General features: G+C 33.7%; 1 protein-coding gene across 2 annotated transcripts in view; it reads right to left on the bottom strand.

Moving 5' to 3' along the window:
* EDIL3 (EGF like repeats and discoidin domains 3) overlaps positions 1-15,715 on the bottom strand; it is a 386,556-nt gene that overhangs the window by 237,642 nt on the left and 133,199 nt on the right. Inside the window, exon 3 of one of the 2 annotated variants that reach the window (XM_081053538.1) lies at positions 4,689-4,718. The exons of the other annotated variant lie outside the window; for it this stretch is intronic. Within the exon in view, the coding sequence (XP_080909664.1) occupies positions 4,689-4,718 (30 nt within the window). The remainder of the gene's footprint in view (positions 1-4,688; positions 4,719-15,715) is intronic. 2 annotated transcript variants of the gene reach the window in all.

The raw sequence follows: 15,715 nt of genomic DNA, 5'->3' as shown, positions 1-15,715 counted from the left end.
GGAGCAAAAATTAATATAAGACCCAGTCTTATATGTTAAATATGTTATATGTTATATGTTATATGTTAAATTAAGACTGGGTCTTAATATGATATGATATGATATGATATGATATGATATGATATGATATGATATGATATGATACCGGGTCTTATGTTAATTTTTGCTCCAAAAGATGCATTAAAGCTGATGGTCCAGCTAGGTCTTATTTTCAAGGAAACATAGTATAACCTAGTTTGAAGGAATTTCTTGTATAGTTCATGGCTGGTTTTTTTTGTACTCAATGAAATAAGATGTTTAAATATCTGAACATAAGATTCAACTGTGATAAATAAAAGAAGCTTTTGGTAGTTATAGAAACAGGGGTTAAGTAAAACTGCCCTAATAACTCAGATGCTACAAAACATGTTCCTTTAGGCAAATATATCCCATCAGAACATTCCGAGATGAACAAGTGGATGTTCCATATTCAATAAGGGGACCTATCTCCACAAGGAGACAAGGAGACGCAGATGTAACTTATGCACCCCTTCTACAAATCAACACAGAAAAGCCCTTATTAAGTACTTGCTTTCTGCATGGCAATTTAGAGGTTCAAATGAGAATAATTAGGCATGTTTGAAAAAATAAAGTCAAAATGAAGTGAAAATCTATTCTAAACAGAATCATATGGGAACAGAGTGGAAGGATCACTTATTTGTTTTAATAATAACATCCATAATAATTCTAAATGTAAGGCAACTCAAATATGCTCTATTATAAAGACAATAGGCCAAATTATTTGGTAGGATTCTAATACAATTAAAACAACTATCTAATATCTCATTATTTTTCTGTTATACTGTCTGTCTTCATTTATTTCACATCATGTTATTTAATATAGAAATCTATTATTTTCTTTAAAACTAGTTCTGAACAATGATAATTTGTCATGATTACTGAGTTATAATTAACCCATACTGTGTACTTTGGTGATAAAAACAACCTAGATTTGTTATATAACATCCATAAAAATTTTTTTTTAATTTATGGGGGTGACAATTGTTAGTGATATTACATAGATTTCAGGTGTACAATTCTGTATTACATCATCTATAAATCCCATTGTGTGTTTACCACTCAGAGTCAGTTCTCCTTCCATCACCATATATTTGATCCCCCTTACCCTCATCTACCACCCCCACCCCCTTACCCTCTGGTAACCACTAAACTATTGTCTGTGTCTATGAGTTTTTGTTTCTCATTTGTTTGTCTTGTTCTTTTGTTGTTTTCGGTTTATATGCCACATATCAGTGAAATCATAGGGTTCTCTGCTTTTTCTGTCTGACTTATTTCGCTTAGAATTCTACTCTCAAGATCCATCCATGTTGTCACAAATGTTCCTATATCATCTTTTCTTACTGCCGAATAGTATTCCATTGTGTATATATACCACAACTTCTTTATCCATTCATCTAAGGAGAAAAAGGAACCCTCATACACTGTTGGTGGGAATACATCCATAAATTTAAAATGATAAATACATAGTATCATTCAATAGTAGTAGCCACTAGAGACCTACACCTTTATATACATCCTGCATAGAATTTGCTTTAAAAATAATCATTTTGAAATTCATAAATTACTAATAACTAGTAATAAGGAGCCCTTGACCATTTGGTAGTAAAAGATACACCCATGAATTTTATTATTTCTTCTACTATTGAACTTTGAGGATGAGCAGATCTATTACAACTATTCAAATTACTTAATTTAAAGAAACTAAAGTATGTATTTGAAGAAGTTACTGTCTAATTATGCTGTGAATTGAAGGAAGAGTAGTAATCTGATAAAACTATCATGTTGTAACATATAAAAGTTTAATTCAGGTATAATTTTTGTGGCAAACAAAACATTGTATTTGATTGATAATTTAAATAGAATGGAGAAAAAAACAGCAAAGAAAAATCAATTAAAGGAGGACTTCAAAATGATTCTGTGGTTGGAAAAGATCACTCTAGTCAAATTATGCTTATGGAAGGAGATGAGAGTAAAAACAGAACGTTAATCATATATTAAATAAATATATTAGGGATGACCATTTTAAATAAAATAACATATTTCCCTGAAAATAAGACCAGGTCTTAGATTAATTTTTGCTCCAAAAGACACATTAGGGCATATTTTCAGGGGATATCTTATTTTTTCATGTACAACAATCTACATTTATTCAAATACAGTCATGGCATCTTCTTTTGGAACATTGTCATAACATACTAAATGCGTCCGTCTGGCTGACGATCTTAACTGGGGCTTATTTTCGGGATAGGTCTTATTTTGGGGAAACACGGTATGTATTTTGATAAATGTTACTGAAAAGACACAAACAGAATAATAAATATTCAATTAAGAAAAATACTTGTTGAAAAATTTGAGGCAAGGGGTATCAAAACAGACTAAAAAAATTATAATCTACTTTTCACAACTATTCAATACCTTATGAAACCATGTCTTTACAAATCTCATAATATTTTGTCAAAGGTTTTAATACAACTATATAGTAATACTCTTTATTATCTACTTTGATAAATTTAAAATGAAAACACCTTACTTCCATTGACAGTTTTTTTATGTAAAAGGGGTGTCTGCTTTACTAAATGACAAATTTTCTCAATAAGAATACATTCCATATGTAAAATTATTTAGTTAAAATATTCCTTAAGAGTACATTTGTTCTATTCTAAAAGTCTGTGCTAAAATGCAACAAAACATCTGATCATACATGAAACCAAAAATAATTTTAAAACATAATTTATACTCTATGATGTTCTGATCACTGTAGAGTAAAATAAACATTTGAAGAAGAAAATGTTCAGTTATATTTACCAAAAGACATTCTTAGTAAGCAAAGAAATTATCAAAATGACTTTAGAATAAGAAAATTACACTAAGAAAGTTATATTGTACTTAAATATCATTTGCATTAGGTTAAAATTAGTCTTCATGATGCAAAAATATTTTGCAATGACATCAAAATTACTTGGCAAGCAAAACAGCAAGTGTGGGGTAAGAGTATGAAAGAAATGAGACTGGGTTAGTAAAGCATGGGTGCTCTCAAGGTTTGATACTCATACAAAGAGAAAATTCAATTAAGGTTGAGAAATATATAGTCTGAGTAACCCTACACACACTAAAGCCTCAAGTCAGGGCTGAAAACAGTCAGAAACTAGGCAGAGGAGACTCATAACAACAGATGACTTTGATAATCAATCATGTGATTAGGACGCTCCTAAAAAACAGGCAACACAATACTGACTAGAATAGGAGGAAATGATAGGGAGTCCTTATTATCCATATCAGGTAATAAATTAATAATATTATGAAAATGAAACATTGAGAGTTTATCTAATTCTGTGATTCCATTAACAAGGCAGTTATAATTATAATGAAAATGATGCAATATGTCATCCTTGGAGAGTATTGAGATATTTGTAAGACGTCTATTTTGTTTTCTTCCATTGAATCTTAGATCTTTTGAACTTATTCTTATAGGTAAAAATCCCTGCACAGTTTTGGAGGGAGGTATTAAATCAAGAAGCCTCTTGCCATTTGAAATATGTTAAGTGTGTGAATTGAAATGACCCTACTTTGTGCCTGAGTTCCAATAACTGAAGGGGTGAGATTCAACCCTTCCTATAAAACCAAGCTCCATTTTGTCCATTAGTTTCAGTAACCATTTCCTGTTCAGGTCTTTCAGGCCTAATGCCTCTCCTCAAATACTTGCCTAAAAAGGAAGTTAGTGCTGAGGTCCCTTCTTTTCTCTTTAGACCCACCTTTAAGGCCTACATCTCAGGTTTGACCCCTGTTTCCTGATGTTGCTGATCTGTTAGCTTGAACCTTTTATTAACTGCTCATCAGATCGGCTATAGTGCCTACTTAATCCTTACAAATGTGTCTGATCTTTAGGCTCCTGAAATTTCGCTTTGACCCATCCCACTGTCCTAGAACCGTACTGGAAATGCCATGCTTTCTCTACTATTTGCATTCTTCAGAATACTTAGTTCAGACTTGAGCCGGTGCTTAATAAATGAGTAGCTGGATGAAGAAGACAGTCATGATGCCAGGTTTAGTATCATTAAGCTATAACTGTAAAAATTGTGTTTTTAAATAAAGCAATTGTTTGAACTTGGATTAATGAATACTTGGGAACAACATAATTTTCATCCTTTAACTTAAATGAACATCATGCTCACTGTTGGTTATATACTTGATAATGCAGTAGTCTGTCATGCAAGGTCATAGTTCTGAGAGTATATTTTATAATTTTCCTCTTTTTATTCTCCACATTTTATTATTTTTCTGAATTTTTTGATATTTATTTCTTCTTCTCATTGTATTGTGTCGGCATTTTACTCAAAGTTTTAATTTTGTAATTTTCCTTATTCTTTAATGTGGATGTGCTATTTTGTGTTCTGTTTACCTCTTTGATAGTTAATTTTCAATTACTTTCTCTTTTTATTTAAAACTCTAACATCATTTACTCTGGGACAGCATGATGGGTCCATGACTTTTTTTCCCCAAAGTAAATAAATAAAACTGTGCCAGTTTTCTGGTTGAAACCTTAAAATATACACTTCAATGGGTTGTGCCTCCATTATTAAGGTCATGAAATTAAATAGGAATAATTGTTTACAAAATAGGAACTTTACCTGCTGAAGTTGGCTCTTCCTCATCTGATGCTGTAGTGGGAGTTGGGGGAGGTGGACAAAGAGAGAAAGAGAGAGAGATTGAGATTGAACATAAATATGTTTCACATTTCCAAACAGTGACTATAAGTTCTTGACTTTTAATTTTGTATTTTTAGAACTACTGGTATGTCATTAGATAATTAGATAATGACAGATTAATGGGTATTTACATTAAATTAACATTTATGTACTCACACTTTAAAATATGTATTAGAAAAGACTATTCAGTTGTCTACATTTGAGTTTTCTTTCTTTTTGCAAAAAAAGATTAACCTTTAGCTTGAGTATAAATTACTATAATTTTTTAAACTAATATTGTTTAAAATATAAATGGTGTATAACATATAAATACCTCGGCATTACCACTTTGTAGTGATTTTCTATTAGCAAAGAGGAATTAAGTCTTTGTTTATAGTCAAAATATTATTCCATGAGGTAGAAGTTACAAATTAGATAGGGATTATTAAACATTAGTGACTCACAATCATTTTGGATGTTGGTTAAGCACCAATAGTCTAGCTCTCTTTCCCTTCCCACCCCTCCCATCTGTCTCTCTCTCTCCCTCTCTCTCTCTCTCTCTCTCTCTCTCTCTCTCTCTCTCTCTCTCACACACACACACACACACTCCCTCACATCCTAAGTGCCACACACTTAGGATTCAGTAGTGGTTGATTCTGTTGTGAGACCACAGGAACCTGCATTTTAAAAGTATCCCCAGTGGTTTTGACACAAGTGTTCTATAGCCCACCCATGGATAAACATGGATATTATAAAGGAGAGGCCACACTATGAAAATACAATTTGGTGCTAAAGCACTGCTTCACAACCCTGAATCTCTATTAGAATGCCAAACTCTGAGCCCCACTTCAAACTAGTTAAGTCGGAATCTCTTTCGATAGTACTAGTTTGTGGCTATGATGTGGAGACATGACTAAATAATATCAATATAAGGTAAGATGAAGTGTAACTCAAAGTGTGAATCATTTTGATTTCTGTTTTTCAAGGGAAGAACTTTTGAGAGCAGCAACAGTCTTAGGGTAATAATTGACTCCTGGGTATATGTGGGGGTTGGAGCACAGTAGTTACAAAAAAGTTTATCTGAAGCAGCATCACCGTTTTGCCTAGTAGAATCCACCTCTTCACTTTTATACTAATAGACACTCTGTGAGGAGGTATTTCTGCTCTGTGCACAGGTGTAGCTTACCCAGAATATGAGTATTACTGTTGACTTATATGACATTTGATTCATAAAATTTAAAATAAAAATTGACTCAGCTGAATTACTTATGAAGGAGCTTTGTTCCCAGGTGATTCGTTAATCAAGGTATCACTGTGTCACCAGGGAGCAGTCTCCACTCTTTTCCCTTAAAGTTATATCTGCAAAGTACACATCAGACAAGCTTACTTTGTGTCCTGACAGTATTTTCCTCTCACACTGTTTGGCTCGTCTCCTTGGCATGTAAAGAAATGGAGAGAGCAAACACAATTGGCATGCATGGCATAGAGAACATAAATATTTAAAAAGCTGTAAGCTTCTTTATCATGTCCAAAATATATCATAACATGTTCAAAGAGGAAAACTGTCGGTAGCTTCCAGGAATTCCCTTTCAGGAAAATAACACAGGGGCTTGTAGAAGTGCTGACTTAGATGAGTCATTGTGAGTAAAAGTCTAGAGATTCAAAAGGAAAAAGAAAACAAAAAAATCTCACACTTAGGGCTAGTCACTTTATGTTTGTGAACGCAATATATAAAGCAGCTGATGAGATGAAAATTACTCTTATTTGACAGATGAAGATAGAGATGTTCAGAGTGACTGAGCAATTTGTCTAAGGTCAGTTTGAATTTGAGCTCATGTCAGTGTGACTTTAAAACCAACTCTTTGCACTATTCCTTACTGTCTCACAAAGTGCTGATTCAGTATCCACGAAGAGAAAAAGGGAGAAAGGGAGAAAGGTCACGGAACCAACACAGGCAAGGGCTCTGATAATGTTAGTTGGACTTAAGCATAAGGGGAAAAAAAATGGATATAGTGGCTGGGAGAGCAACTCCTGTTAGAAACTAAGTTCTCCCTTGGAAACTTCTTGAAGTCCCCCATACCAGGGATAGACTTAGGCCGGTAACATCCTGACTATGTAGCTAAACCACACATCCTAAGTATGTGATGCCTAAGGAAAAAAGATTACAAGGGCTAAGATTTTATTCCTCCATTATCTGTGGATAAGCAAGGAATTTTAGGAAAGAACTAGCAGCACTGAAGAGAATTCCAAACTTATAGGAGCCCTAACAATCAGAATGTCTTAAAACCAAAGCCTCTGGGCAAGAAATGCACTAGCCTACACCAGAGCCTGTAATACCTGAAGGCATCTCTGTAAGAAGTTAACAATATTAGGGGCATCAGGTACACAGGTGCACAGCATTCTATTTCTATACCACATCTTCATAGTTGTGATTCCTCATGACATGTAACTAATAGTCACACATTATAATACACACACAAAAGTACAAGTGCGAGGGTTAGTATTGGTATTAACTCACTGTTTCTGTTTCTCTGGTAAAGATGGCTTTGTAGGCTAACTGCATGACCAGAAAAGCATCATGAACTATTAACAGGTGGCAGCTAGAGCCCCAGAAGTACAAACAAGCTTTAAAATGGTCATTAGTGGCCTACGCTATTTAGTGACATTGAAGTGAAATAAGTATCACAGAAGGTAATGTCATGCTACCCGAATGATTCTTCACACTTTCTACTTGCTTCTTAGGAATCCTGAAATCAGCAAATCGAAATATTATGTACACACACACACACACACACACACACACACACACACACACACACAGCCCTCACATGCAAGTTCCTCTAATGCTGGAAATTAAAAACACATGCACCAAGCAGGAAAAATTAAACAAACTAACACATGATTCTGTATTTCACTGTCTGGTCACAATGTAGAAGGATGTACTGAAATTTTGATGATGGTAGGGAAATAGGCAGTAAACATGTATACCTGATATACAGAATTTAGCTAAGGGTGGTCCTCTCGTTTGCCCATAACAGAATGACCCTGGGTGTGTGTTAAAATGCTCCAGACCCACTGAATTTGAATTTTGGGTCTCAGCCCGGTATCTGCCTTTTTAAAAAGCTCAGCAGGTAACTGTCATGAACACTAAATTTGAGAATTATGACTGTGTCCATCAAAGTTTTTTGCAGTGGGAAAGAGCCCTGGGACCAGTTGTAGGAACTGCTGCAGTAAATTAGCAGGTTTACAGGAAACACTCCACAGTGTGTACACTGGTTGCTTCACCACTTTTCAATCCTCTTTCTCTTATAACATCTTCAGGTTTATTGGGGTATCTACATCAATGCTTTGGAGAAAGATGACTCTTTTTGTGGATTTAGAGAGAAAGTCTGTATCTCAGAACTATGTAAATCTTTCCCCTTTTCCTGGTCACAGTTACTGGTCTGTGTAGGTATATGACTCATTTGGGGACAATGACATGAAAGAACAGGTTTGTGTGTGTTTGGGTGAGGAGAGGCTCTTGGTAAGGAAGGTTCCTTATTCTGAGAAAGTGTCTGGAAATAAACCGTTCTCTTTCTCCTTAGCTATAGACAAGGAAATCTGTGGCCCCAGAAGTAATTTGGCCACATCCTGGACCCGTGATGGGAGCCAGCTTCAGGAAGAAGCCATTCCTGTGCAAAGGCAGCGTGGAAACACAGAAAGCAGTTATATTATCAGTGATGTTGTTGAGCCACTGAATCAGATTCTGACCTAACTCTGGGCTCCTGGTTCTAAGGAAAAATACTTCCACTTTACTGTTTACCTAGTTTTAGTTGAGCTTTTTTATTATTGGTAATGAAACGCCATCCTGCTATAACCATACCCACTTTTGTTGTCCCCATTTAAATATATTAGAATGCACGAGGAATTCATCATCTCTGCGGCAGGTGAGACCTGAACATAGCCTTGGGCTGAGTTTTCCTGAGGTCAGCTGGACTTTTAGTACCCACCATCGCATTTTGATACAATAAGTCTATTCCTCTGATTTTGCAGTAGTCATTATTTTGCAGGGCATTCTGGCAGTATACATGTGCATGAACCGGGTTGGTACTTGAGAAAAGGAGAGAAGGCATCCTGTAGACTTGTCTTCCCTTCCTGTCCCTTTCTTTCCTTTCCCTCCCCTTCCCTTTCCTCCCTTTCTTCGTTGTTCCATAGGATGAATTGTCAAGTACAATAACTACCCAAACCCAATGGGGTGTGTATTACCTTGATACACATACAATATTAAAAAACACATAATTCTTCATCAGACAGACTCTAGTCTCTTTACGTTGTCTCAACAACTCTTATATCTACTGTTTTTGTCTGTCTTATCCTTGGTGTTTTAATTAAACTTTAATAACTTGGAAATTCCATCTACTCAAAATAATTCTACCCAGTGTGGCTCACCATCAAATAGGAAAAGCTCATTGTGAAATATATAAAATACACTTCTGAGCATTAATATCTATTTTACATAAGGATGTTACTCAATTCATATTGACTTATGGATCATTTTGTTTGCAGTATTATCAATCTAGTTAATTATGCCCTGAATATGCATTGCAAGTATACAATTATCTGTGTAATTCATTATTTCCATTAGCAAAGCAAAAAGAAATGTTTATTCTTGTATTCTGACAATATTTTAGAATGTTTTTATTCAACTGCAGTCATGCAAAAATAACAATAATGATATTTATGCATGATTATTCATAACTGCTCAGATGTTAAATGCTATAAACACGTGCGCGCGTGTGTGTGTGTGTGTGTGTGTGTTTGTATGTGATTACTAAGGCAAAGAAGAGTGAATTATCATTTCTAATTTGTGAACTCACTCATTTAAGTAGGTTGTGCAGATGCCTCTGAAAGTATTCAAAGATGTATTTAGAGAGAGGTTTAGGTTTATATGGTCTTTGTTTTATTATTTGTTTGTTTGTTCTAGGCCAATGACCCGATGGGGTCATGTCTCAGGACTTAAAAATTGCTATTACCAACTTCTTCAACTTGTGAAAGTATGAAGAGGAGTGTCAGTCAATCCTGGCCAAAGACTTCAGACAGCATATTCCACATTTTCAGAACTGCAGAATATTTGGGTCACAGTGAGGAGCAACAGACAATGTATTTGCATAGAAAATGTCCAGAGAATTACAAAGTCTTCTCTATTCTACCAGTCTTTTACATGCATTTTGATTTCTGTGCTAGATTTGGAGGATGACATCTATTTGAGTATAGTTAATAAATGCAATACATAAAATATAATTATGTACACATGTGGTTAGTATATAAGTATAGTTTATTTGTGTTTAGTAGTCTCTCCCATTAGACTAGGACTTTCAGAAGGGCAGGGATGTACCTTGTTGGTCACCATCATATCTACAGGTTTTAGAATAGTTCCTAAACACTGTAAGGCTCAAGAAATGTTGTCAAAAGAAAAAAAATATGGATTTATATTTAATACAGTCCTCTGTGTTACTCAATAAAATTCAGCTGCTTCATTATGCTATATAACTTGACTTGCCAAAAAGAAAGCCCTTACCTTCATCTATGTTTAGTTATATAAATTGATATGCAATTACATATGTAGTAATTTATATAACTATATGTAGCCATATAAATCATATTTTCTTTCTTGGGGCAGGAGCGAAAAGAAATAATGGTTAAAGAGACAATGATTGCTTTAATGACCATTTGATCAGCTCAAGAAACAAACCTGTGATTTTAAACTAACTAAATAATCATTAAATGATAGTTTATTAATTAAATAGATTCATTAAAATAGAACCACAAAATGCTTTCTATGTTTAGTAGCAATATAGCTCACGGGTTTTACAAGCTACTTCTACAGTGAATCATGTTAACAACAATTAGCAGTGCGGTTGGGATTTTCTCATTTTAGAAAGTTGTACAAATGGGAAAATAATAAAGAAAGAGTGGAGGCTTTTGTGTGTGTGTGTGTCTATGTATGTGTTTGCCAATGATTTAAAAAAACACATAATTTATAAAAGTAAGCTAGAGTCTTGAGAAGCTGGGAAATAATACGATTCAAGTAACCTACATTCACATCCCAGCTAATTATTAGAAACATTGGGGACATGACTGGGACACATCTTCCTACAGAAAGGAAACACTAAAGATTTTTAAGTTAGGTGATTTGACATTACAAAGGCCTCATAATTTAATATTTCATGTATCTATTCAATTGACCTCAAATATCTTTTGTTTATTCACTGCATCTTCCTTCCCCATCCAAATTCATCCCATCCTTGTGGATTGAATTCAAGTCTCAACACCGTCAGTTCCTTAGTATTTATTTCAGTCTCCAGAGTTATGAAGTTATCCCCTTCCAACTCCCACTGGCTTTTAACCTATAACTAAAAGCCATTTCTAAAGAAAATAGCAAATATATTTTTCAGTCTTGTTCCCAAGCTGGACATTAACCATTATTCTTCTTTGGAGGGCAATGGTTATGTTTTAATTTTGTATAATACATATAATTGGTGCTGAGTAAATACTTTTGAAAAAGTTATCCAATTTTACAGATGAGAAAATGAAGTCCAGTAAGTGAATTTAATGACTTTCTACATTATTGTAAGTCACGTAAAGTGAGAATTGGAAGTTAAACATAAGGTATCCTAAGAACATAAGGTATTCCAGAGATATATGGAAAGAAGGAACTTGTAAGGGAAAGAGTAGATTAGAAGTTAATATAAATGACTGCACATATTTATTAATTTTCATAAAATTAATTCATACTATTTTTGAAAAGACAGAGAAATTGGTCATAGTTCTGTATGAGAATGCTGTTTGATGTGATGACGGAAGCCATGAAGCTTAGGTTACCTGTTCACCGTGTGTGAATTTCTGACACCTATGTTATTTTGTTTTACCATCAGGTTCATGTTCTATCGATTTCTGCTTTATTTATGTGGGGAGGCTGTTCACTTCAACCTGAGTTCATTTCCATAAATCTGAACTAATGAGCTAATCTAAAAGGCAAATCTTTTAAAAACAAAAGAACAAACAACGGAAAAGTAATGGATAGATTAACAATATTGGCACAAATCTCAGTGACAGCATCCCCTTAAGTAAACACAGAAAATATTAATATCAGAAGAGATCTTGTGATTAAGGGTGTTGACAAAACAAAACGAAAACAAAAAACTTTGTTAGAATTCATTAAGGTTTGCATTAAAAATAGAAGTTTGTTTATTAAGTCATCTAAATTGCCAACTAAAGCCTCACTGCAAACTGAATTTTGAAGTAAAATTATTTAAACATCAGACTACATATACCTATATAGTATATAATAATTAAATATTTGTAATATAATAGAAAAGATAATTACACAATACATACTGTTCTATAGCTTGTTTTTTTCATTAATTTATCGCATATATTTTTCTATATCAATGTAATCTGTGAATATGAACAGTACTGAATAACATTTTAAATTATGGACCTACCATAATTTATTTAACTGTCTCTACTGAGTGATATTTGCATAGATTCAGGGGTTTCTGTTCTATAAATAACATTTTAAAGCAGAATCAGACTCCATTTGAATAGTGGTAGAAACACAAAATAAAAATAAATGACCAAATAATTTCATTAAATAAATAGGAGTCCGTAATCCTAAACACAATAGAAAATATCCACTTTTTGTAAATAAGATTTTTCATGATCCTCTTTTCTATGCCATCAGTCTACCTTTAGTCATATGCTTCTTAAATAGATTGGACAATTTATATTTGTATCTTCTTCCTATGAAAGTTACTCTCTTGCAAGTTACCATTAATGGAGATCAAGTAAAACTTCCAGTGTCCCATGTCCACGTAGCACAAGACACAGAGAGATGACAGAGCTCTGAGTTTGTACGCATGCGGCCTTAGGTAACAGATTTCCCTGCCGATCACCCGCTACCCGACTAAGGTTGAACACTGAATATTCTGCACCTCCTGGGATATAAGTAATATACAACTTTAATGTTTTTAAAAAATAAATGATGACTAACTGAAGACAGAAATTTACTTTATTACAAAATCTCGTCATCTAATGCACATGTACGTGTGTGTGCAAAAGCAAGTACTTAATATGTTAGAGTTATTTTAAACATGAATTTTTTTACTACTTTTGACATCTGTGAAGGCTTTTAGTAAAATATCATTCCTTTTCACTACTTATATTCCAAAGAGGAATTCAGAAATTTTATGATGGCTTTGAAATTATGGCCAAGATATATATCTACATATTTGGCTTAATTAAAATATCTTTTGAAACTCAAGATGAAGGTAAAAAAACAAAACAAAACAAAACAAAACAGTGGGTATATTTAAATTGAAGAGAGCTGAGATATCTCTCATGGATCTTTTACTCTTTCGTCAGGAGAATTATTTTTTTTTTTTTTCATGTAGTATGAACTCATTCCAAGGACACTAACTGTAAGAGATAAAGAACAGCCTCTGCTTGCCCATAGGAACTAGACTAATCTAATGTGTCACTGACTTATTCAGCAATGAGTTAATGACTGCTGTAGAGGATCTTTTCTTTTCCTGACTGTTAAAACAGAAGTTAAAATTAAATGCTTTCTTTTCAGAATCATTAGGACCTTTTTAAAAAAGGAAAGTCAGTGTATCCACATTCAGGTGTTAATCAAATGACATTGACAATATAATTTCCCTATCTGCAAAACTTGTCTCCCTGGGCTAAATTTTTCCATAATTGGAATGTCTCCAAAGAACTTAACTGATTAAAAAAAAAGGGGGGGGGAAGGTCTTACATTAAAACAATGAAATCAAATAAAGGTTCAGGGCTATTCAGGGAGGGCTTTAAGCCCCATTCTTCTTATTTTTGAGGTTATTTTCAAGTTGTGAATATACGCTATTAACTTCTACTCTTCCAACCCATCAAGAAATGGTTTAGGAAACCGCTTGTTCAGCAAATAGGATATAAGCAACTTTGAAAAACAAAATGTTAAATCCAAACCAAACTCAAAGGTTACTTAGTCCAACGTGCCAAACAAAAATATAAATATTGCTTCAAAACTTCTACTGGCAGTGAATGCAAATCTCACAGAAAAATATGTCAGCGCACTCTCCTGGAGGTAGCCTCTGGAAGCCAATGGAATAATGTGGCTCCTTCTTTGACGGCCATTCAAATATCTGAATGGCTTTTGATGGCCATTCAAGACAGTTATCAGATCTCCCATAATTCTCTTCTTCACTGAGATAAAAATCTCCACTTAATTCCATATATCATGCCATACACACCGGTTATCATTTTTATTTACTTTCTCTTGAAAAATTAAAATTTGTCAAGGTCTTTTAATATACCAAAAATAATGAGATATTATAACAAAATGAACTAGATCCCTAGATAAGATCTAACTAGCATAAAATACAATGGCATTATTACCTGCCTTCTTTAGGCTGCAATATCACAACTAACAATCCAACATTGTATTAGCTACTAAAATAATAAATAATTAATTTCCTTTCCCTCCTTCCTCCAGCCCCACCTTATGTAAGACCAATTCTGAGAGCACAGAGGGAGGAGTAAATCTTAGTTCCTTCCTGTCTCAGGGAAAGATTGAGCAGGAAAAAAGATGAAGGGGCCTTGGGATGATAAAGTCAGGCTTGGGGTGGGGGTTAAAGATTGAATATGACTGGCTTGCAAGCAATGTTAAAAGTATTCTGGCAATAGGAAAAACTGCAAATTTTTGAAACCAAGCAAAGCCTTAAAGATATTCTTCCAAGCTCTCACTTTCTCTCTAGCAAAGAATATAGTTTGCATGTATTTCATATCTAGTTGATTAAGTCTACAGACAGAAAAACCATTTTTCTTTATTGATACAGTTTCCTTAGTATTCAGGATTAGGTGTCAATTCACGTGAATATAAATATTTTGTGTCTTCATGGGATTTTCTACATGTCAACTGACATTTCTAGTCATAGAATGGTTTCCTGGAAATTCTTTTTAAACTTTATAGTTGCTTCTTCCAACAAATAATTTCTGCTTAGAAATTCTAGGTTAGAAATTAGCACTAATTTCAGTCAATAAGCCATACTCAGCCTTTTCTAAATCAACTAACCTATCAAACCAAGGATTGTTGAAAATAATCACAATAATTAATGAACTGAAAAATAGATTATCTTGGAGGCTGAATAAAAATGTAACAGAAAAAAAAGAACACAATTTAATCCTCAAAAGAAAAGTCTGAAGTAGTACTTAAAAATTACCTCAAATATAGTTCCATTAAGAGTTCTGTTGTTTTATTTTCATAATGTGTGTGTGCTTTAATAATGTACTATCAAAAGAGGTTTAGTAGAATCATGTTCCTAGGACATTTTTAATAACTCTGAAAATTATATTATGGGAATAGTTCAAGAGGACGACTAAAGACCCTGTACAATATAGGCCCAAACTTCATTGCTGGGCTGGCTCCCAAACATCCTTATAAACACCAAATAATTAGTGGACAACAACTAATGCTAATTCTCAGCCTTACTCAGCCTTTTCTAAATCAACTAACCTATCAAACCAAGGATTGTTGAAAATAATCACAATAATTAATGAACTGAAAAATAGATTATCTTGGAGGCTGAATAAAAATGTAACAGAAAAAAAAGAACACAATTTAATCCTCAAAAGAAAAGTCTGAAGTAGTACTTAAAAATTACCTCAAATATAGTTCCATTAAGAGTTCTGTTGTTTTATTTTCATAATGTGTGTGTGCTTTAATAATGTACTATCAAAAGAGGTTTAGTAGAATCATGTTCCTAGGACATTTTTAATAACTCTGAAAATTATATTATGGGAATAGTTCAAGAGGACGACTAAAGACCCTGTACAATATAGGCCCAAACTTCATTGCTGGGCTGGCTCCCAAACATCCTTATAAACACCAAATAATTAGTGGACAACAACTAATGCTAATTCTTCAAGAACGTTCC

The sequence above is a fragment of the Rhinolophus hipposideros genome (genome assembly GCF_964194185.1).
Source record: "Rhinolophus hipposideros genome assembly, chromosome: 7".
Taxonomy (NCBI): domain Eukaryota; kingdom Metazoa; phylum Chordata; class Mammalia; order Chiroptera; family Rhinolophidae; genus Rhinolophus; species Rhinolophus hipposideros.
This window is presented reverse-complemented; position numbering and strand designations above follow the sequence as displayed.